Here is a 25,105-nt window from a genome sequence, read left to right as displayed (position 1 = left end):
ACTACCTTACTCTTTGGTCGTAACTCGTAACTATTTAGTCCTCTTTTTATTTCGCCATCTTGCTGCAGGTAGTTACAGCGAAACTACTTGCTACGTTATACGTATCTTGGTGGGATACCTTTTCGTTCTAAGAATAAGGTTACCAGGCTGGCAATTTAAATTTCAGTATCCCTTTTGAGGGAGGAGTTAACCCCCTTATTCGCATACTACAAATTTCTTGTGAAAGCTACAAAGTTTTCTCTTTTACCACTCCTTGTCAGTACCTCAGTGCTAACTTTATTCTTATTTATCTAGATGTCAACCAAGTTACGGTTCGCTGTAAAATTTAAATAGCCATAACATTTTGAAGTAATCTGTGTCTACTGTCTAGTTTAGTTTTGATCCTACATTGTGATTAAGATGGTCCAGGAGATAGTAAATTGAACAACCAAAGATGTCTGATGAAAAAGAACTTGTGGATGTTGGTGTCGAACTGGATAAACGTACTAAAACCAAAAATGATACTTTCTATGTTGATGTTGGCAAAGATATTGATGTTGATATAAGTGTTTCAGAGACTATAACTGGGTCCTCATTGTCAGGAAGTCCAAGACAAAAGAAGCAGGATAGTAAGAGCTCTCCTAAAAGCATTAATAAACCTGTAGAAAAGCTAGAATCTCCTAAGGAAGTATTAATTGGTGGAAATGGAAAGAAACTTAGTGGAAGCTCTTCAACAAACAGCAGCCTTTCTCAAATACCAGTTCCCAAAAGCTTTAATAATATTAGTTCTTCCAGTAGCATTAAAACTGCCAAAACTATTGATTTGAAGGATATAAGCAGTAAACCAAGTCCATCTCAAGGAACAAGGGATAGAAGCAACTCTTTTGCATCATCTAAAGAATTGCCTTCAGAAAGGAAATCAACCAGTTTTGAAAAGTCAGAAATGAATCATGAAGGTGCAAAAAAATCTATGTCCCTTCAGAAATTAGAAAAACCAAGCCTTCCATTGCCTTTAACTCCTGCTGTCTCTCCAACAAAGCTTTATGCCAGTGAAAAAGGAAAAGAAGTGTCTCCACTTAGCTCAGACCCTAATTATGACAAGCTAAAGTCACCTGATGATCTGTTTCTAGTGTCTTGCCATGAAATTCAATCTAAAATGAGTCCTGTACTTTCAATTCAGGGTCCTGATATACAAAATCCACAAGATAATAGACCACCAACTCCAGAGTATTCTCTGCCTAGTAAACTCCAGAATAAATCTTCAAGTCCATTGCCAAAAAAACATGCTTACACAAGCCAATCCCCTAGCAACAAGACCAGTTCTGAGTTATATTTATTGTCTACTAAAAGAGATGTTGTGACCAACATACCAGGAACCCACTGGACCCCATTGAGAATGCTTCAAGAGCCCAAGCAAACATCACAGAAAAAAGATTCTGCTGCATTATTACCAGAAAAAAGGTAATAAATAGGCCTATATCCTTAGTTATCTATTTCAGTGTCCCATCTATAAAATTATAAAAACAACTTAAAAAATCCTAAAAAAAGAAAAAAGAATTTACATCATTCCTGTAAAGTAAAGTGGAGTACTTCACTTTACTTTACCCCCTCCCCTTCTTCTCTGATATGAAAATATATAGCCTTAATTATATATTTCCCATGTACTATTCTGCTTCTTGATTATGTCACTCTTTTGTTGAAACAACAGCCAAAAATCAACATCAATGAAATCAAGAAATAGAAAAATTACTGGGAAATATATTTTTGGGCTATATTTTGCATGCTAGGGTGGGAAGGGTAAAGCAAGGTCTTTTTTAGGAGAGATGTAAGAAAGTATTTTAGGATTTAAAATTTTTTTATAGTGTTTCCTTTTGTGTGGGCCTTACTTAAACCAATACTAAAATGTTCTTCATTATCATAGAAAGTTGCAAAGTTTAGAAATTAAACTGTAAAGAAAAGTTTAAAGCTATTTTATTGGAAAAATTATGAATCTATATATATACAACTTTCAGAAGTACATCTGCAGCCCAGGCAGATGTTTAAGGTTGAGTTATTTGTAAGCCCAGGCAGGTTTCTATTTGTAATGCTTTAAAGATTCTGTGAAGACTTTCCTACTTAAAATAAATTTAAAATTCTATTAGGTGTGCTATATTTGTCCTGATTTTGAATTAATTTTTTAAGTTTAACAAAAAGTGTTTTTCATAGACTTTCAGGTTTTGGCAGAACAATTCTAAAGATTAGAGCCAGATTGTAAGCCAAATATGAGTTGCTGATTCTGATTTCTTTGTACCCTACTCGTTTTTCATTAACATTTGATTTTTTTAGTGCAAAAAAGTGGCAGCATAATTAGTGTGTTTATATATAGGCCTAGGCTTACATCCAGGTGTTAGAGGGAGGTCTGGAATGCAGAACTAAAAGCAGCTTTTAAAACAGTATTATTAGAATCTTTCTGTTATCCTAGTTCAGCTCCTTTTTAACATAATATAAATTATATGAATGGGCAAACAGAAGATTTTAATTAAATGGGGGCAACTGCCTCCTCTGGAGTATGGCCTTCATCCTCTAGATTTCAAAAGTTTTTGTTGTATAATCTCTTCTTTGGGTATTTTCAATAAAAAAAACAGCACAAAATTGCCCATCCCCAATATTTTAAAAGTACCCCCCCCCTGTTCAGTGGATTTTTATGGATTTATGCCCTTGTAGAAAAGTGTGGATGAACAAGCTTGGAGACACACTTCCCAAGCCAATCTTCAAATTAGATTTGTTTATGGTAAGAAAAATCTATATTGAGATTTTTATTAGCATGCCCAATTTTTGAGTTTGTGAAAAGTCAGTTCTGTGGACAGGGAAGGGGTAGACAAGATAACATGAAAACAGCTTCCCAGGCAGTCAAGTTTCAGTTGTCTTGCTCTACAACTTTCTAAGATAGGAACAAACCACTCTACTTGATTTTTATAAAAAATTCATATCCCAATCTACCATATTATTTGGTTACATTGATGTACATCCTAATGTAAAATCAATCAGAGACCCTTGCCTAAGTAAGGAACAATGTTGGCACAATGTATCATTTTTTATTTTTTTTTTGGTCTTAGACCAGGGCACTTTGTGTCAAAGGAGTTGTTGTAGAAACTTCGAAAAGAGCTCATTCGATTGGAAATTGAAGTGGCTAGTGCCCTTTTTATAGTCGAAAGTTATTGGAGGGCTACTAACACCCCTTTCACAGCTACTATTTCCCGAAACACATCCAATCAAAACTTTGAGATAGCCATTTAGTTCAGTGCAGTTGATTTCCACATAGAAATTGCGTTTTTGAGGAGGACAGTCCCCCACCGCCCTTAGGGGACGGGTTGTAAGTTATGCCCTGGGGGCATATAAGATTTTTATAGAAAGCGTTGGTGTAGAAAGTTATTGGAGGGCAACTAGCCCCCCCCCCCCACACCCATCATTCCCCCAAACACGTCCAATCAAAATTTTGAGATAGCCATTTTGTTCAGCATAGTTGATTTCCTGATAGAAAATATGTTTTGAGGAGGTCACTCCCACACAACCCTCAGGACAAGGATTTTAAGTTATGCCCTGGGGGCATATAAGAACAATGTTGGCACACTGTATTATTTATTATTTTTTTCCTTTAGACCAGGGCACTTCGTATCAAAGAAGTTGTTGTAGAAAATTCGAAATTCGAAAACTTTGAAAAGCGTTCATTCAATAGGAAATCGGAATGGCTTGCACCTCAAATTTTGTCCTTGTTTTTCTGTGTCTCAGAAGATTGGGATAAAAAAGGGGTTATCATAGGCAGTGCAATAGCGCTGCCCAAGTAAGGAATAATGTTAGCACAATGTATTATTTATTTATTTTTTTTCTTGGTCTTAGACCAAGGCACTTCGTATCGAAGGATTTGTCGTAGAAACTTCGAAAAAGGGCTCATTCGATTGGAAATTGGAGTGGCTAGTGCCCTTTTTAATAGTCAAAAGTGATTGGAAGGCTACTAACACCCCTTCCACACCCACCATTTCCCGAAACACATCCAACCAAAAATTTGAGATAGCCATTTTGTTGAGCGCAGTTGATTTCCACATAGAAATTGTGTTTTTGAGGAGGACACTCCCCCACAGCCCTCAGGGCAAGGGTTGTAAGTTATGTCCTTGGGGCATATAAGGTTTTTATAGAAAGCGTTGGTGTAGAAACTTCAAAAAAGGCTCATTCTATTGGAAATTCAATGGGCTAGTGCCTTTTTTAATAGTCGAAAGTGATTGGAGGGTAACTAACCCCCCTCTCACGCCCACCGTTCCCCCATACACATCCAATCCAAATTTTGAGATAGCCATTTTGTCCAACGTAGTTGAAAGATCTGGAGGTTAAGTCTTTGAGAATGACAAGCCCCCACCGCCCTCAGGGCAAAGGTTGTAAGTTATGCCCTGGGGGCATATAAGGTTTTTATAGACTGCGTTGTTGTAGAAACTTCAAAAAGGGCTCATTCGATTGGAAATTGAAATGGATAGTGCCATTTTTAATAGTCAAAAGTGATTGGGAGGCAACTAACACCCCTTCCATGCCCACCGTTTCCCCAAACACACCCAATCAAAATTTTGACATAGCCTTTTTGTTCTATGCAGTTTAAATTTCAGGAAATTATACCTTTGAGCAGGACACTCCCCCTACAGTCTTCAGGGCAAGGGTTATAAGTTATGCCATGGGGGCATAGAAGTTCTTATTGAAATATTTGTCCTAGAAACTTGAAAAAGGGCTCATTCGATTGGAAATTCAAAGATCTAGTGCCCTTTTTAATAGTCGAAAGTGATTTGAGGGTAACTAATCCCCCTATCACACCCACCTTTTCCCCAAACACATCCAATAAAAATTTTTAGATAGTCATTTTGTTCAGCGTAGTGTATTTCCAGATGGAAAGTATGTTTTTGAGGGGGACACTCCCCCATAGCCCTCAGGGCAAGGGTTGTAAGTTATACCCTGGGGACATGTAAGGTTTTTATAGAAAGCGTTGTCGTAGAAACTTCAAAAAAGGCTCATTCAATTGGAAATTCAAAGCACTAGTGCCCTTTTTAATAGTCGAAAGTGATTGGAGGGCAACTAACCCACCTCTCACGCCCACCATTTTCCCCAAACACATCCAATCTAAATTTTGATATAGCCATTTTGTTCGATGTAGTTGAAAGTTCTGGAAATTAGGTCTTTGAGGATGACAACCCCCCTAAAAATAAACTTATTTTGTGAAAAAGTTTTTTAATTAATCTCCTAGAAGAAGTTCAAAAGAGGTCAAATTAAAAGGCTTTGTGGTATATATATATATATATATATATATATATATATATATATATATATATATATATATATATATATATATATATATATATATATATATATATATATATATATATATATATATATATATATATATATATATATATATATATATACATATATATATGTGCTGTTACATTTCCGTTTCTTCACTTTATTTTATGCTTCTTTGGTTTTTGTTGACTTTGTTGGTTTTTTGTTGTCTGTTGCTCTTAAATGGAATAGTTTTTAAAAAGAAACTATCAATCCTTTTTCGGTACTGGTGAATTATGCGGGCCCACCGCTATATATAGTATCAAGGAAACCAGTCACGAAACCCGTCAAACGGGCTATTTGCAAGATACCGCTATAGATAAATGATTGCAAAGACGTGGGTTCTCAAGGAGTTACAATATTTAAATGATTGTTTTTCGGGGTTTAAGGGGGAAAACGGTACCTAGGTTAGGTTAGGTTGTGTATTTAATATATGCTATGCTTTATCCCCCCCCCTCCCTAATGTGCAAATATATAGCCCAAATTTGTTTCTAAACTATTATATACCGTATTCATCCTATTTTATTTTATTTCATTAGCATTAACCAAACTTGACTTCTTTCGTGGGCCCGCATAGTGCACCAGTACCCTTTTTTCTTTCATAAAATATTTTCCAGTTGGTTCAGCAGAATCTTTTTTTTGGGGGGGGACCATGGGCGTGTGGAGGGGGGCAGGGGGGCAGCCTCCCCTGGAAATTCAAATTTAGATCAGATATTGCTGAAAAAGCAGATGGTTGAAAAAGCAGTAGTAGGCTAAATAGGTAGATGGCTAAAAAAGCAGTTGATAAAAGGTAGATGGTTGAAAAAACTGGAAATAAACAGCTGGAATAACAAAATAAAAGTTTAACAAGAAGCAATTATCAATAATGTCTTGGAAATGTTTAGCTCTAATCCAAGAAGATTAATGCTGAAGCTTATTGATGATTCATAGTTATTAGTGATTACTTATTAATAAAGATTTCATAGGTATGATGGAACTTGCTGGCAATGTAAGGTTTTGTGAACTGTCAATATAACTTCAACTCCCCCTGCCCTTCATCATATAATCGGCTGCCCTCCCCCCTAGACAAGAAGCTACGTACACCCATGGGGGAAGGCTGTTTGGGAATAGACACACCTATATTGTTTTAAGATAGGGTTTACATTAATATTTTGATTTACTGTAGCAATGCAAGACAAAGCTTTAAATCAGAATAGTGTTACTTTCTAAAATGGACTTGATTGTGGTCTATAATTTTATATACTGATCCTAATTGCTTTCTTCCTGCTTGCAGATGAGCTAGATTGGGTTTCAAATCCGACAATAATAGTAAATAGGTTCCCTCTTAATTAAAGAGCTATTCCATCTGTAGAAGATAACTACTTTAAAACAAGTTTTGAGTTTCAGGACTCTCTCGAGGATTCTTTATAAATAATGCTAATATAGATTAAAGTGTTTAAGAGGCTTACATGAAAAAATTGGCTTCCTTTCATCCTAAATGCAAAAAAAAGCGTTCAGAATCAGTGACATTGGTGGTCAAGCCAATTTCTAGCTTTTAGATTTTGATTGGCATGTCTTCTAATATTTTTCTTTAGGCAAATGTATCGTGCAGCAGTTCCCCATGAATACACAGGGTCATTTCTGTGTTTTCAATGTTGCCACGAAAAATATAAGAAGATATAATGGTTGTCGAAAGTTACATGAACTTGCAATTTAGTTTGGTATATTAAATGCAATATTTCATTGTGGTTGGAGTTTTTGTTTTCTTTTAAGTTCAGTTATTTATTTTTATAGGCTATATCAAGACGAGAAGCCATTAAATGATTCCATTACCACTGATGGTGGCCGTGGTCAGTCATCAAAAATATATGAACCAAATATTGCATCTCCTGCGTCACAATATCAGGTCCAAGAGGGACAGTCTAGAACAAGGTTTGTGTGGTACTTTTGTTATTTTTTTTTTTTTTTGCAAAGTCAGGTTTTGATTCTCTTGAGAGTCGGTTTCACTAGTGGGTCACAGCCACGTTCAATGTGAAAGGAGTAGACTGGTGTTGTGAAATTGTAGACAATATACTATTCAGTATTCTCTTGCCCCCTGAATTTGTGTTAGTATTTGAAGGTTAAATATCAATACATTGTTACTTACCGTGCCTCCAAATTCTACTGAATCAAAGTTGACCTTTATCTGATAAAGGTCAACTTAGACCTTTATCAGATAACTTTTACCTGGAGGTGGAAGAGGGAGAGGAGGGGGTCCAGACCTTTGCCTTTCTGGAAATGTTCAAGTTTTTGCGATTTTCCATATAGTTTCTTAAATTTTTGCTTCTGTGTTCTTACTTTTTTGATTCTCGAAGGTATGCCCCCTCCAACAAAAAAAACAAAAAAAAAAAAAACAAATTCTAAGACCATTTTTAAAAAAAGTGCATATGTAATTGTGTATCGATAGTTGCTTCTCATTAGTTTAATATTGTAACCGCTATCAGTTATTTTAAATGTCCTACTGATTTTAGTAGGCTTGGTTTCTTAACTGTCTTTGTTTATGTTTTTTATTGTTCTCAAGCTAGATCTGTTTCGAAGATTTAATATTACATTTCAATACCGCTCGAGTCAGATTTAAGTGAGTTATAGCAACCAGTACCGTATTAAATTATTTTAGTCAAAGATTAAAGTAACAGTTTCATGTTTTTACAAGCTGTGAATAATTTTGGACAGACAGTGTTTTTGGTACTTACGTGTTATCCCGACAACACTCAAGTTCTTTATCTGAGTAAAATTGGTTTCTCTGTCTGCATTCGGAGATAATTAGCTTAGCCTGAGTGAGATATGCAGGTACATTTTAATCAAATATTTAATATATAGAGTTGGTTAGGTAAGATATTTAATAGGGCCGTTCTTTTACTCATCTGTGTGCTAAGATCTTACATCTTTTGACAAAGAACGCTTGAAAGTGAAATCTTAGCACTAAGATCTTTCATCTTGCAGCGTTCTTTTGCAAATGTCTTTCATCATTCTGCTCTGATCAGTAGTCTAAGAAACGTGATGAGTATATCATCAAAGTTCTCTCATCATTATTCTATACGGCATAAAAATGGTCTCCTTCATACATTTTGCTGTCATCAGTGGACTGTAAGATCTTAGAACAAAGATGAGCAAAAGAACGGAAATCTGTGCAGAAAGATGTGATCTTAGATGTAAGATCTTAGAGCAAAAGAACGACCCTAATATAATGCGTTCTGGGCGGCTTGGTTTCCATAATTCTCTGTTGCAGTTTCCATAATTTGGTTACTTAAGTATTATATTTTACTCAGGTTTTGGTATGTTTCATTATGCTTAACCTATTTTCACTTCTGGAGTGAGGTCGGGATAACACGGAAGTTACGTGTTTTTTTTTTTTTAGTATACGGTGCTTTGAAGTGTGTCCGGTTTGGTGGTTATTTAATAAAAATTCGTGTAGATTACTTCTAACGTTCGAAGTTGAATTCGTTTTTAAAGTTGTCGTAACTGAAAGGGCTGAGCTGCAATTGTTTAAGAAACATGGAACAAATTGGGGTACTTTCTAAGAGTAATCTGAAGGGCCCTACTGGGGAAATTTGAAAATATATGCCTATAAATGCATTTTCTTTTGATAATGGCCTCCTCCCTAAATAATTTCTCCAATACCAGTGCATACTTTGTTGTGTAGGATTGAGATGGTTATTATTATCTAATTTTAGATTAGCGTTTTATCTGATCAAATAATGACAAATCCTTTGATGCTGAAAGGGGAAAGAAACAAAGTCTATAAATGATGAATTTTATTTAATTAGGTCAAATTCATTTTCTTAGATTTCCAAAGTATCAATATTTTAACGTAGCTTAATGCTTCTGAGGGCTAAGTTCTAATTCGGGAATGAGCCAAGATATTTCAGGAGTTTCAGAACGGCTCTAAAAATTAAAACCTTCTCAATAAGGGCTTCTGTTTTCATAGCAACATACGTAGTTTTGTTTTTATTTGTCACTCTCATCTCTTGCTGGGAGGTTATAATGCCTAGGACTACCGTGTGAAATGATCATACCATGTTTTAGTGACATGCAAAATTCTAACTAAACTAAGGGGCTCAATTTTGGTCATACTGGTTCAGGAGCCTAGATCTCGAATTTCTTCAATTCACACAGAAAAAAGGCTTTTATTACATTGTGTAATACTGTGTGACATTTTCTGGAAGCAATCATTTTATTCTTGTAAGCGTGATTGCAAAACTTATAGCAGAAAGGAGAGCTTCCACATAGGCTCCGAAAACTTCATAGCGAATATTCAAATGCTTCATCTGTTTTTGACGTCCAAATAAAGGACAAAATTGTGAGTCTATTGGCCTTTATGCTCTTCCAAATGTCTCGAAAAAGTGTTGCAGGAACTTCGCTTGCTACCTTGATTCCCAATCTAAAGCATACACTCTACTGCGGAAACCGATTTTATCTTTAACGGACATTTGAATATAATTCTCTCAGGGGATAGATCTTTTACGTTTTCTGTACATGAATAGCAGGAGGGTTTATGGTCACACATTGATGCACCCATGCTCGACTAATAAGATGGGGCGTAGGTTCAAAATAAATAAAGTGAATTTTCAGGTAACCATCTAATTCTTTAAAGTTTAGTGGAGGGGGGGGGGGGTACTCTCCCCCTGCGTACATGTATGTAACCATAAACACGTCTTTGCTTCCTCACATCATGTATACTAAAATCATTGCATGATCGTGATTTCGATAAGTTTTAACGTGTTCACATTTCTGCAAAGATGTATTTTTAAACCCTTGTTTTGAAATCAGCCATTTGCATGATTCAGCGCTCATGGCCCTGGGAATCTGCTCGTAATGTTCTCAGACTAAGGTGTACTTCCTCGAGTTTTTCATTGTTCTGATCAACATGGTTATCTTGAAACTTAGACCCAATGTGATGCTGGAAAATTCCAATTGAATTCGCCACTAAAAAAGAGAACTATAGGCCTATCTCATATCAAATGAGCCCTACTCAGACTTTCTACAATCATTTTTCTATATAAATGATGCTGGAAAAAATACATGGAGAAACATTCCTTTTTTCCAGTTTCTTTTTTCTGTGTATTTCTGTTTGTCAACATGGCGATCAGACGGAGGACAAATCAGCATGTTTTTAAGCATAACTTTCTTTTTCTTATTTCAGTATGTTAACCTGATTTATTTTTGCTAGAAAGCAATTTGTTTTCTACGTCGAGGTAAGAGTTCTTTCTAATTCCTTTCTCATCTCTGTGAATGGACTCTCTTGAACCCATCGTCGTAAATAAAATTGCAGGACGGAATACTTTTTTTTTGTGGAACTGGAAAATTGGATCGTTTCCAAAATTAAATAAAGAATAGAGAGCTATGTTTTATTAAAAAATAGCTATCATTTTATCAAAAAAAAGGTTTTCTGATGATAGTATAAAATGAAAATAAAATTTTAAAAAATGAAAAATTATTGCTTCTCAGTTAACGTAACATATTTCTACAAAACTGGCTTAAATACGGTGACTCATATAATATGTCCCTTTCTAGGTAAAATTAAAAAAAACTAGCGCTTTACTGAAAACACAAAGCGTACCCAACAAAACATATGCTTACTTGCGAATAGGACTCCTTGACTAGCTTATAAACAATAAAGACTTAGCCTATTTATAAGGGTCTCAATAGTCATTCCTTGGCTACGATTTTAGTTACTCTAGGTATACAGATTAAATTCTCTACAAAACTCAAGTGAGCTCAGTTTGGATGTGTTGATTCATAAATCGGAAAATGTTTCTCCAAGAGTGTCTAGTCGGTATCAAACAGTTCGTGGTAACGAACCGTAAGTAAGGAGCGACCCGGCTCAATGGTGACCGAAACTCTAAAAAACGGAATTTTGATACCAATATATACATCAAAAGAATCAGATTTTAATTCTGATTTCAAATATATAGATTTCATCAAGTTTAATCTTACCTATCAAAAGTTACGCGCCTGAGAAAATTTGGCGGACTTTCGAAAAAAGGGGGAAAGACCCCCTAAATGTTACAGAACCTTAATGAAAATCACACCATCATATTCAGCGTATCCGAGAACCCTACTGTAGAGGTTTCAAGCTCCTATCTACAAAAATGTGGAATTTTTCATTTTTTGCCAGAAGAAAGATCACGGATGCGTGTTTATTTGTTGTTTTGTTTGTTTTTTTTTTCCCAGGGGTGATCGTATTGACCCAGTGGTCCTAGAATATTGTAGGAGGGCTCATTGGAACGGAAATTAAAAGTTCTAGTCCCTTTTTAAGTGACCAAAATAACGGAGGGCAACTAGGCCCCCTCCCATGCTCATTTTTTCCCCAAAGTCACTCGATCAAAATTTTGAGATAGCCATTTTGTTCAGCATGGTCGAAAATATTATAACTATGTCTTTTAGGATGACTTTATCCCTCGAAGCCCCCAGGGGGAGGGCTGAAAGTTATGAACTTTACCCAATGTTAACATATAGTATTGGTTATTGGGAAGTATACAGACGTTTTCAGGGGGAATTTTTTCTGGTAGTGGGGGGGGGGGGGGGGTCGGGGGTTATATGGGAGGATCTTTTCATGACGGAAGTTTTCCGGGGGGAAGGGACATTGCTATGAAGGGGGCGCCGGATTTCCCATCATTATTTAAAAAAAAATCAGAAATTAAATATAAAAAAACAAGTTTTTCAACTGAAAGTAAGGAGCAACGTCAAAGCTTAAAACGAAAAAAAAAATTAGCTATATTATTGGGTTCACCTTCTAGTCAATGCCTCGCTCTTTACGCCAAAGTTTTTTCAGTACTTTCATAAGAGCTATTTATTCTAATTAACGGCCTTTGTGATTAAGTGGTCATTTTTAAAGAATTGGAACAAAATTCGAACTTCAGCGTAAAGAGCGAGGTGTTGACCAGGGGGCAAACCCCCTAATATACGTATTAAAAATATTTGAATATAGAAGTTCGTTACGTAAGTTAATTCGTAAGTTACGTATATTTATTACTAATAAAAACGTTCGTAAATAAAATTCAACAAGTTTCGAGAGAGCCATTTAATCAAATAAAAGTAAAATTAATATGCAAATTTCGTTTTAATTATTCATCCACGGTGAACCAAACTCAAAACCTGCATTAATTAAAAAACATTCACAAATGAAATAAAAAAACAAGTTTTTTTTTATCTGAAAGTAAGGAACGACGTTAAAACTTAAAACGAACAGAAATTATTCCGTATATGAAAGGGGCTGTCCCCTCTTCAACGCCTCGTTCTTTACCCTAAAGTTTGACTTTCTCACAACTCAATTTTTTTTAAACAATAAAATTTTTTTTTAATTGCAAATTTTTTTAACTAACTTTAACGAAATTCACACCATCAGATTCAGCTTATCAACGAACATTATTAAAGAAGCTTCAAACTCCTATCTGCAAAAATGTGTCATTTTGCATTTTTAATTAACTTTAACGAAAATTACACCATCCCATTCAGCTTATCAGAGAACCCTGTTAAAGAAGTTTCACGCTCCTATCTGCAAAAAGGTGGAAATTTGTATTTTTTGCTCGAAGAAAGATCACGATGCGTGCCCTCTAAAAAAAGAGGGCAACTAGGCCTCCTCCCACGCTCATTTTTTCTCAAAGTCAACCAATTAAAATTTTGAGATAGCCGTTTTGTTCAGCATAGTCGAAAATCTAATAAATATGTCTTTTAGGATGACTTAATCCCCCAGAGATCCCAGGGGAAGGGCTGCAAGATATGAACTTTGCCCATTGCTTACATATTGTATTGGTTATTGGGAAGTATACAGACATTTTCAGGAAGTTTTTTTTTCTGTTGGGGGGAGGGGGCTGGAGGACGGGGTTACTCGGGAGAATCTTTCCGTGGAGGATGTTTCTTTGGGGTAAGGGACATTTCTATGAAGGATGCGCCGGATTTCCAAGCATTATTTAAAAAACGATCAGAAATTAAAATTTTTAAAAAATCAAGTTTTTTCAACTGAAAGTAAGAAGCAACATTAGAACTTAAAGCGAACAGAAATTATTACGTATATGAGGGGGTTCTCTCCCAAGTCAATACCTCGCTCTTTACGCTACAGTTTTTTTTTAGTAATTTAAAAAGAGCTATCTTTTATAATTAACTGGCATTTATTTTTCAGTGTTTTTTTATTAAAATTTTTTTTTAAATTTCAAATTAAAGAGATTGTTATTTACTAAGGGGAGAAACCTATCATATACGTAATAAAATATACTTAGTAAAAAAAAAACAAGCGATACGGCTCAATAGTAATCGAATCTTTTAAAAACGGAATTATGATGTGTATAAAAAGAATGGGGTTGTAATGCTGATTTTTAATAGTTGGATTGGTTTCAGTTTTAGTATTATTCATCAAAGGCACCGATCCTGATAAAGTTTATTTGATGTTCGAAAGAGGGGGGAAACATCCTCTACAAATGTAAGAATTTTAATGAAAATCACTCCATTAGATTCAGCGTATCAGAAAACCCCATTACATAGGTTTCAAGCTCATATCTGCAAAAATCTTCAACTATATCTGCAACGTATTTTTTGCCAGAAGAAAAATATACGAATATAGAAGTTCGTTACGTAAGTTAATTTGTAAATTACGTCAGAACCAAATTAAGAGACAGCCATTTAGCAAAAGAAGAGTAAAATTTTTATGCAAATTTTGTTTACTTATTCAATGACGGTGAGCCAAAATAAAAGCTGCATTAACTAAAAAACGATCAAAAATTAAATAAAAAAAAACAAATTTTTTAAACTGAAAGTAAGGAGCGACATTAAAACTTGACACAAACAGAAATTATTCCGTATATGAAAGGGACTGTCTCCTCCTCAACGCCTCGCTCTTTAAGCTAAAGTTTGACTCTGTGTCACAACTTTATTTTTTAAAACAATAAAAAACTTTAGCGTAAAGAGCGAGGCGTCGAGGAGGGGACAGCCCCTTTCATATACGGAATAATTTCTGTTCGTTTTAAGTTTTAATGCCGCTCCTTACTTTCAGTTTAAAAAATTTGTTGTTTTTTTATTTATATTGTACTAATACGATTTTAATTACCCTCAAATTTTTGTTTTTTTAATGCTTGCCTGTTTAAGCTTGAAAGATTAACTCAATAAAAGAAAATAATCTCAATTTCGCATTTGTGGAAGTGCTTTCTATAGATGTTTAAGTAAATTCAATTTCATTTAATGATCTCTTTGGTCGCCTGACAAAACGATTTTACTTCTATAGCGTCCATGCTTTATACAGCTAAAATGTTTGCCAAGAAAAAGCTGCCTTTCTGTCGCAAAATCAGCATATCATTCACACATGGACATAACCATTTATAATAATAACCCTTTGCATATTCATTTGGACATAATGAGTGTACATTTGAAAAAAGAAAATACCGGCATCACATATTATTCACTGAGCTTTGATGATGGAGCATAAGCATTTCTAAAATCTTTTCATTATTTTTGCTTGCCCATGTCAGGGTCACCTTCTTTAAACTGCTTGCCCTGCGTTAGCCTATTTTTTACTTTCTTTTTCCCCGGCCTTCGATTTTCTAGTTTTTGGTTTTGTATTGTGTTTATTCATTTGTTGTTTTGCCATGATGACAACTTTTTTTTTGTCAATGATGAGTTAAGTTCTGTTTGTTGTTCCCAGCACTAACGAGCTCTGCTCTCCATTGAGGTGCATTATTATTGTGTTATTATGTTTTACTGCACCGAGTTAATAAATTCATTTATTAGAGTATGCTCAAATGCTGGAAGAAAAGGCTACGTCTGCAGCCTACGTCTGTCTCCAGCCCGTTAGGCAGCGTGAAAGGCTTGACGTAGCAATGTGAAAGGTCATTTATGGGTTAAGTTTAAAACCCATAAGTCTAACCATTTTCATTTTTATAGCTCCGTATGAACTTTTATTAATTGGTTGGAAATATTATCCTACCGTTCTGGTTTTCAAACAGTTCATAAAGTACAGTCAGTAAACCCTGGCCTGTCAGCAGGGGCGTCAGCCCCTGACTAGGTGGGAGGTGACACTCGCCCTCTCTCACCTAGATTTTGAAAAAATTCTTTTTTGGCACATTTCTAATTGAACAATACCCTTTTTTTGGTATTTTCATTGAAGAAAATGAGTAGTTTTGCCCACTCCCTATATTCTGAAAAAACCTTTCGCCTCCCTCTCCCCTGAATTTTCGCAGTGTATGCATAAAAACTATAGGGATATATCAACGGTTTTTTTTCATGGGAAGGGTTGGGCGTGATACTTAGAAAAGGACATATTAGACCCAAGTACCATATGTTCTGTTGATTTTTAGCATTTCCCTATGATATTGCAGAAAAGTTGTGCGTCCCTCTGATAAGGGACTCCGCACTGGTCAGGCACCAGACTGACTTTGCGCAGAATCATGCTTGCCAGGCACCAGATTCAAATAGATAATGCCCCGATAAGGTCAGAAGCACCAAGTCAAGCCCATCTCCTACAAACAGTGAAGATGCCTTTTTCAGATGAAAAATAAAATGTTATTTTTGTATAATCGTTCGTTCTTTTAACGTAGATGATTTCAGAAAGGAATGTCATTTGTTGAAAGAAGAGATATTCCTCCGTGAATAAGTCATTTTAGCTTCAGGCTGAATGAATAAGCCTTTGTTGAGTAAAAGATCTTGCTTATTGCCAAATGTCATTTCTATCTAAAAGGACCTCTTTGCGGAAATTGTTATTCAAATTTGGCTGTACCAGATATGGTCTCGTTAAAAGGCAATAGTTGGAAAAACTAATATTTTGTGATCCTCAAATTTGCTGTGGTTTTCAAATTTGTTGCAATATCAAGTACTGCGACTGGCACTTGATATTTTCACTTGGGTGTGAAACATTAGAATTATATAATGCTTAATTATGTAATTGAGCATAAATTGTGCTTATGTAGCACTGGGTTTCAAGTCCATGATCTGGTGCTCACATAAAGCTTTAAAGTCTGGGATTCTTGGTTATATTCTGTTCAGTTTTTAATGATGGGGTATAGACGCAAGCAGTGAAGTTAAATTTACAGTTAATGTGGAAAACATTGAGTACTAACGGTGGAATAGAATTATTGAACACAGTATACCAGTAGAGACCTCTTCCGAGTTATGAGCCCAAATCCATCGAAGTTTTATTTTGAAGCTCCCCCTCCCCTGTTATCGTTTAGATCTGGGTATGAGCCCCAGCTCACAAAGTAAAATATTCTGTGTACGTGCCTCAGATAACCTATAGCATTACTTTTAAACGAAATTATTATCAAAGTACGAAAAAAAATGAATGAAGCTCTTTTAATGTTGCTAGAAAAAAAGCAATAACGGATAAGGGACTTTTGACACTTTAAAGCTGGAACTTTGACACTGTCGCTTTGAGAAGCTGCGTTGTCTAATGAGACGTACGGTATATTGCTTTGCTTAATGTAAAAGACAACAAACACATTTAAAAAGGAGAATACAATTTGGTGTTCTTTTTAGATTTTTAATTAAATAGTAGCCTATAGGTGACAAAGGACTCGATTGACTAATTTAATAAGTAGAACATTTATACGTCACCTTAAACACGTACGCAGTGGAGGCCTAAAGACCAGTGCCGCCAAATGTGCGGTTTCCTGAAATGCCTTTTAAGGCTTTGTAGGGCATGAAGAGTCAATGAACCTCGGTTGCTCAGCTATAAATTTATTTCGAAGAAGGGTGTGGGAGTGAGGGTTCGAATTGCTCAAACCCGTTTGGCGTCGTTAGACTGAACTCTTATAATAAAGTTTACAGGAAAATTAGGAAGATACCATGAACTTTATAAATTTCAGAGTTGGGGGTTTATGTTCTCCCCTGTCCCCTCTCCCACTTATATGTATGATTAGCCTCATTCCTTAGTAGAAAAGTATTACTTGGGGATGATTTAGAATAAAAATAAATAACGAATCTTTACGTTGTATTTTGTGTAGGATCTTTCCGAGCGTATCTTTATATTATCATCGGCAGCGCAATAGCGCTGCCTAAGTAAAGAACGATGTTGGCACAATGTATTTTTTTTCTTTCTTTTTTTCTTTTAGACCAGGGCACTTTGTATCGAAGAAGTTATCGTAGAAACTTCGATCTAAATCGGAAAAGGGAGAAACTTCCCTTTTTAATGGCCGAAAGTGATTGGAAGGCAACTAACACCCCTTCCATACCCACCATTTCCCCAAACACCCCTTCCATGCCCACCATTTCCCCAAACACCCCTTCCATGCCCACCATTTCCCCAAACACATCCTGTCAAAATTTGAGATAGCCATTTTATTCAACGTAATTGAAAGATCCGGAAATTATGTCTTTGAGGATGACACCCCCCCCAGAGCCCTCAGGGCAAGGGTTGCAAGTTATGCCCTAAGGGCATATAAGGTTTATATAGAAATGGTGATCATATAAACTTCAAAAAGGGCTCATTCGATTGGAAACTGAAAGGGCTAGTGCCTTTTTTAATACTCTAATGTGACTGGATGGCAACTAACCTCCCTCTCACGCCCACCATTTCCCCAAACACATCCAATCAAAATTTTGAGATAGACGTTTCGTTCAACGTAGTTGAAAGGTCCGTAAATTGTGTCTTTAAGGATGACAAGCCCCCCTCCACAGCCCCCAGGGCAAAGGTTGTAAGTTATGCCCTGAGGGCATATAAGGTTTTTATAGAAAGCATTGTCGTAGAAACTTCAAAAAGGGCTCATTCAATTGGGAACTGGGAGGGCTAGTGCCCTTACTAGTAGTCAAAAGCGATCGGAGGGCAAATGCCCCCCCACGCCCATCATTTCCCCCAAACACTTCCAATCAACATTTTGATATAGCCATTTTGTCGAACGTAGTTGAAGGGTCTGGAATTTATGTCTTTGAATATGACAGCCCCTTTAAGGCTTTGAGATGACAACCCCTCCCCCACCCCATATTCCTCAGGACAAGGGTCGTAAGTTATGCCATTGGGGCATATAAGGTTTGTCTAGAAAGTGTTGTCATAGAAGCTTCAAAAGGGCTCATTTGATTGGAAATTGAGAGGACTAGTGGCTTTTTTATTAGTCGAAAGAGATCAGAGGGCAAATGACCCCCACCCCACGCCCATCATTTCCCCAAGCACTTACAATAAAAATTTTGAGATATAAATTTTGTTCAAGGTATTTGAAAGGTCCGGAAATCATGTCTTTAAGGATAACAAAATCCCCCAGCCCTAAAGGTAAGGGTTTTAAGTTATGCTCTGGGGGTATATAAGGTTTTTATAGAAAGTGTGGTTATATAAACTTTGGAGGGGCCTCATTGGATTGGTAATCAGCCGCTCTAGTGCTCTGTTTTTAAGAGTCAAAGTGATTTGACTCTTAAAAACACCCCCCCCCCCCATACATACACCAAGGGTTGTAAGTTTTACCCAGGGGTTATTTAAGATTTTTATGGAACACATGACTGTTTAACTTTAGAAGAGGCTCATCTGGTTGAAAATTGGAAGTTCTAGTTCCTTTGGAAAAATCAAAAGTGATGGAAGGCATTTAGCCCCCCACCCCTCTCCTAAAACCCCTCTTTTCACCAAACGCATCTGATTGAAATTATGAGATAGCAATATGTCTCTAGGGATGACACAACCCACAAGCGCCCTGGGGATAGGGTTGTAAGTTATTTTATGAGGACATATAAGGTTTTTATGAAATGGGCGGTCGTATAAACATCAGATGGGGCTTATTTGATTTCAAATTGGAAGTTATAACGCCCTTTTTAAGAGTAAAAGTAATTTGAGAGCAAACACCCCCTCCCCCCTCCACGCTCATTATTTGCCTTAACACCTCGAATCGAAATTTGGAGATACACATTTTATTCATCGTAGTTGAAGGTTTTGGAAATTATGTCTGTGAGGAAGACACCCCCCCCCCCTACAGCTCTCAGGGTAAGGGTTGTAAGTTATGCCCTTGGGGCATATAAGGTTCTTATAAAAAGGGTGGTCGTATATGCTATGGAGGGGACTCAGTGGATTGGTAATCATAAATTCTAGTGCCCTTTTTAAGAGTAAAAGGGATCAGAGCGCAGCTACCCCCCCCCCCCATACACACACAAACACGTCGTATTTTCCTGAGATGTATCCAAAAGATATTCGAGGCAGTCCTTTTATTCAAAATAGTCCAATTAGCATATAACAAAGGTTTTGAGGTTTATACAAATCTCTATAGCCTGAGGACAAGGGTTATAACTTACGCCCTGGGGGAATTTAAGTTTCTTATGGAAGAGATGGTTGTATATACTTTAGAGGTGGCTCATTTGGTTGAAATTGGAAGTTCTAGTTCCCTTTTTACAGTCAATAGTGATGGAGGTCAACTAGCACCTCACCCCGCCCAACTACCCCTCTTTTCACCAAATGCATCTGATTGAAATTGTTCGATGGCAATTGTGTTTGAAATGCCCTGGGGGTATATAAGGTTTTCATGGAATGGGTGGATTTATTAAATTCAGATTGGTCTCATTTGATTTTAAATTGGACGTTTTGGTGCCCTTTTTAAGAGTCAAAGTGATTCGAGAGAAACTCCCTCCTCCTCCACGCCCATCATTTCCCATAACAAATATCCAAACAAAGTTTTGAGACATCATTTTTTTCAGCATTGTTGAAAGGTTTAGTAATTATGCGTAGCAATAGTTGTAGTAGCAGTAGTAGCATAATAGCAGTATGCAAATAGCATCATTGTTTTCAACATCCACTTCAACACATGATGAAATTTTTAACTTAATACCATCAACTGGTCCTGAAGCATTGCTGATACGTCCTCTTGACAACCTATATGGGCATAGTGTGTTTCGATTTATTTCAATACAGTTACAATATTGCCCAAATTTTTGCCTTAGTACCCTTATGTTTATTAGTTTTAGTAGTAACACCAGTAAATATAGTAGTATCAGTAGGAGTAAAGTTAATAGTAGTAGTCTTGGCCTTAGTAGCAGTAGTAGTAGTAGCAGTAATAGTAGCAGTAGTTGTAGGAGTAGAAGCATTAGTATTATGATGCAAATATTGACTTTTGGTTAGTTCTTCATCCCCCACAACAAGCGTTGTAAGTTTTAATTTCACACACGTACAACAGAAATATTCTCTGAAAATTTCACCTTCATACCTTCATAGGTTGTAGATTTTGAGCTAGCCAGAAGACACTGTATGTATTCATTTAATACTGCTTCTACGGTTACTGTAACTAACGGCACTAATGGCATTAAGTTGAAACTTTTAGGGAACGTTTAGGAGTTTCAATTAAACGAAAAACCTATATGCATGCTGGTATTAATAGGGCATATAAGCACTATAGGGCACATAAGGACATAGGTAGCGATGTTCTATCATAGCTAGTAATATCATTGATATTTTAATGGAGCTAATTTGATTGAAACTTAAAAGTTATAGTGCCCTCTTAAGAGTAACTAACATTTAAAATTCTTTTAAATGTTTTCACTTTTATATCTTTAAGAAATCAAGAATTAATTAAAATTCTCAACCATCTCAACCTTTCTCTCATTATAGCCCTAGAAAGCGGGATTGGACCAGTCTTTCCGTTTGCAGATCTTCCCTGGGTGGTGAGCAATTGCCCATTTTCATTCTTTATGAAAGTTCAGGACAGGGTTATCACCGACAGTAGAATTTTACTAGATTTAGTAAAAAATTAAAATCTAGTTAATTTAGAGGATCTACAGTAGTAAATTTCCTGAAATCTATTAAAAGCTCATGACTTATATTAAACATAACTTTTGTTATCTTTCGTAGATTCAGAGAAAAAATATTATGGTACAAAATATATTCGTGACGTTAGATATTATGGCTACTATTGGTATCATTTTTTTGCGATTTTGCGTCAACTCCAGCGCTTAAAGTTCTCTACTTTTCTCTTGGCCTCTTCTTGATATAAATAAAAAAAAACAAATTTTTTACACTGAAAGTTAGGAGCGACATTAAAACTTAAAACGAACAGAAATTATTCCGTATATGAAAGTGGCTGTCCCCTCCACAAGGCCTCGCTCTTTACGCTAAAGTTTTTTATTGTTTAACAAAAATAGAGTTGTGAGAAAGTCAAACTTTAGCATAAAGAGCGAGGTGTTGAGGAGGGACAGCCCCTTTCATATACGGAATAATTTCTGTTCGGTTTAAGTTTTAATGTCGCTCCTTACTCTTTCAGTTTTAAAAACTTGTTTTTTTTATTTAATAAAAAAAACATTCTGATCGTTTTTTATTTATTGCAGCTTTTATTTTGACTCACCGTCATTGAATAAGTAAATAAAATTTACATAAAAATTTTACTTTTCTTTTGCTAAATGGCTGTCTCTAAATTTGGTTCTGAGGTAATTTACAAATTAACTTACGTAACGAACTTCTATATTCGTATATTTTTCTTCTGGCAAAAAATACAAAGTTGCAGATTTTTGCAGATATGAGCTTCAAACCTATGTAAGAGGGTTTTCTGATACGCTGAATCTGACGGTGTGATTTTCATTAAAATTCTTTCACTTGTAGGGGATTTTCCCCCCCTCTTTAAAAAATCAGGTAAATTTTCTCAGGCTCGTAGCCTTTGATGAGTAATACTAAAATTTAAATTTATATATTTAGAATCAGCATTATAAGCCCATTCTTTTGATACATTATTGACATCAAAATTCCGTTTTTAAAAGTTTCGATTACTATTGAGCCGTATCGCTTATTTTGTATTTTTCTTTTTATTACGTATATGTTATTACGTATATGAGGGGGTTCTCCCCTTAGTCAATACCACGCTCTTTACGTTAAAAGTTAAAATTTTGTTTGATTCACAAACCCCTGAATCACAAAGGCCGTTTAATTAGAATAGATAGCTCTTTTGAAAGCACAAAAAAAACTTGTAGCGTAAAGAGCGGGGTATTGACTTGGGGGTGAACCCCCTCATATACGTAATAATTTCTGTTCGTTTTAAGTTCTAATGTTGCTTCTTACTTTCAGTTGAAAAAACTTGTTTTTTAAAAAATTTAATTTCTGATCGTTTTTTAAATAATGCTTGGAAATCCGGTGCCCCCTTCATAAAAATGTCCCTTACCCCAAAGAAACATCCTCCAAGGAATGATTCCCCCAAGTAACCCCCTGCTCCAGCCCTCCCCTCCACCAGAAAAAAAATCCTCCCTGAAAATGTCTGTATACTTCCCAATAACCAATACAATATGTAAGCAATGGGCAAAGCTCATAACTTGCAGCCCTTCCCCTGGGAACCGTGGGGGATTAAATCATCCTAAAAGATATATTTATTATATTTTCGACTATGCTGAACAAAATGGTTATCTCAAAGTTTTAATTGGGTGACTTTGGGAAATAATGAGTGTGGGAGGGGGCCTAGCTGCCCTCCATTTTTTTTGTTCACTTAAAAGGGGCACTAGAACTTTTAATTTCCGTTCCAAGGAGCCCTCCTACGATATTCTAGGACCACTGGGTCAATACGATTACCCCTGGGGAAAGAAAAAAAACAAAAAAAAAAACAAATAAACACGAATCCGTGATCTTTCTTCTGGCAAAAAATGGAAAATTCCACATGTTTGAAGAGGGGAGCTTCAAGCCTCTACAGCAGAGTTCTCTTATACGCTGAATTTGATGGTGTGATTTTCATTAAGGTTCTATAACTTTTAGGGGGTCTTTCCCCTTTTTTCGAAAAAAGCAAAATTTTCCCAGGCGCGTAACTTTTGATGGGTAAGATTAAACTTGATGAAACTTATACATTTGAAATCAAAATTAAAATCTGATTCTTTCGATGTATCTATTGGTATCAAAATTCCGTTTTTTAGACTTTCGGTTACCATTGAGCCGGGTCGCTCCTTACTTACAGTTCGTTACCACGAACTGTTTGACTCGCTTTGAAATGCAAACTATTTAAAATCAGGACTGGCATGACGGCTTAATTTGGTTTCAGAAATGTTTTTCTAGATGCTCAAAACAGCCGCTACATTTGTTAGTTAGTTAAGTCATTGTATTTCTAATGTCTAGAGTTTAGACTGTCTTATAGCTTTAAGACAGTCCAAACTTGTAGCATGCTATTCAAGAGAGTTAAAATTCAGTCCCATTTAGGACATTCTCGTTAACTTCATTCAGTTAATTATGAACAAAGTACAGTCGTGCCAATGTGTAAGGTCATTTCATTTCAAATGTTTTGAGAGATGACCTATTACAGTCAATTGATTAACAGATTAAGGTCCAGTTACTTAGGTTCAAAAATATCTTCGTATTTCAACAACTCAAGAGCTTCCACAGTTCCAGTCTATGAGCACCTATAAGAGTTGTTACCAAAACAACCACTGCAATTTATATTAAACATTAAGCTTTATTGGACACTTGCTAGCTTTTTTCAGTGTCATGTGCTGGAAGAAATATAATTTTTTTCAAAAGTAATATTCCGTTATCTGGGATTGCTTCTTGAGTAGTAAACATATCAAAACGAAACAACTTGTTCTCAGGTCGTCAAGTGGAGTACATGACTGGGTGATCCCCTGCGATTTGACTCGGGCTACCAAGAAATGAAAATATGTAGATCCCTTGAGTCAGGATTCGACACTAGTGGAAACTTTAAATTCGGATGAGGCCGATACGGACGACTAAAGCTTTTTAAGTGTTGACTTTTTTTATTCGTTACTTCGTACTTTTCTTCTCACGTTTCGCCTTGTATGATTCACCTGACCTGAAGACTATTGATACAATGGTATTTTTTAAAACTAATTATTGTATGTTATATAAGTTTCCTTTTTCTTGGTAGCCCTAGTTCAATTCGAGGTGCACTTTTTAATTGACAACTAAACTGGTAGCTGATTACGTCATTTCCGTGTTGAAGTGACATAGATTGTATTGGTTTTTGATTCCCTTGAAAACTGAACGAGAGAGAATCTGAAAAAAATCAGTTAAAAAAATCGGCACTTGTGTAGAATCCGGTAAGTACAAGAGAATTGTATTGCAAGAACAGATAGGCATTTTACCGGGTAAAGCCTAGATGTAAGATTGTAACTTTTCCTAGATTGTAACTTTTTTGTTGTTGATTGTTTTTTCCTTTTTAATATGTCTCAATTTTATGACCTGAAGACTATTGATAAATTTAAAGCCAGGCTTCGCCACCAGAATCCAGACTTCCAGACTATTGTTTGGCGTCTTGCATACACCTCATCTGGAATTTAAAGCCTATTCAATAGTACATCCACGTAACCCGAAGAAAAAGAGATTTTTGAATTTTTTAGGTTTCTGGAATTTTCAATCATACTATGACAGAAGAAATCCAAAAAAATATGGGAACAAGAAATTAAGTTATTTTGGGAGTTAGTAAAATTTAGTAAAAAAAAAGTTTCCGATTTAGTAAACTGAATTTCAGTCGAGGGGCAACCCTGGTTCAGGAGTGTTTTCGGACCCTGGAAAGCTTCTTCGTAAGCATGTAAACAATTGCTTTCTTCTCGCCTGGCTACTTTTTCATCTTCAGCTGCTACATTTTCTACATTAAGTCCCTTATTGTCTTTTGCAGACTTCTCTTGTTTCTTTTAGCGCCTTTGCGCTGTTGTTTTAAGCTAAATTGAAAGGTTCAGTTGTCAATTTGCTATTGGGCTAAATGGGCATTTGATGACTGGTCACGTTCGTTCATCGAAACTTTGTTTAATTCCTAGTGGACCGGACATAGTAATAGAGACATTGTATTAAACACAATACTCTATATCTATTGGGTATTAAAGTACGTAGAACGCCATTAATATGAGTAAATAAAATAAATAGATAAAGGTGCATTTTATCAATTCTTCT

The 25,105-nt window shown here is 35.9% G+C and overlaps 1 protein-coding gene across 1 annotated transcript in view; it reads left to right on the top strand.

Moving 5' to 3' along the window:
- The first annotated feature begins 358 nt into the window (after window positions 1–358).
- LOC148951440 (uncharacterized) overlaps window positions 359–25,105 on the top strand; it is a 57,000-nt gene continuing 32,253 nt past the window's right edge. Inside the window, exons 1-2 of the mRNA XM_089091110.1 lie at window positions 359–1,440; window positions 7,108–7,245. Of these exons, the coding sequence (XP_088947236.1) occupies window positions 434–1,440; window positions 7,108–7,245 (1,145 nt within the window). The 5' untranslated portion in view covers window positions 359–433. The remainder of the gene's footprint in view (window positions 1,441–7,107; window positions 7,246–25,105) is intronic.

This window comes from Artemia sp. Qi Xiang Cuo, chromosome 6, assembly GCF_049724085.1.
Source record: "Artemia sp. Qi Xiang Cuo chromosome 6, ASM4972408v1, whole genome shotgun sequence".
Lineage (NCBI taxonomy): Eukaryota > Metazoa > Arthropoda > Branchiopoda > Anostraca > Artemiidae > Artemia > Artemia sp. Qi Xiang Cuo.
Note: the sequence above shows the minus strand (reverse complement) of the source record. Positions and strands in the feature narration are given on the sequence as shown.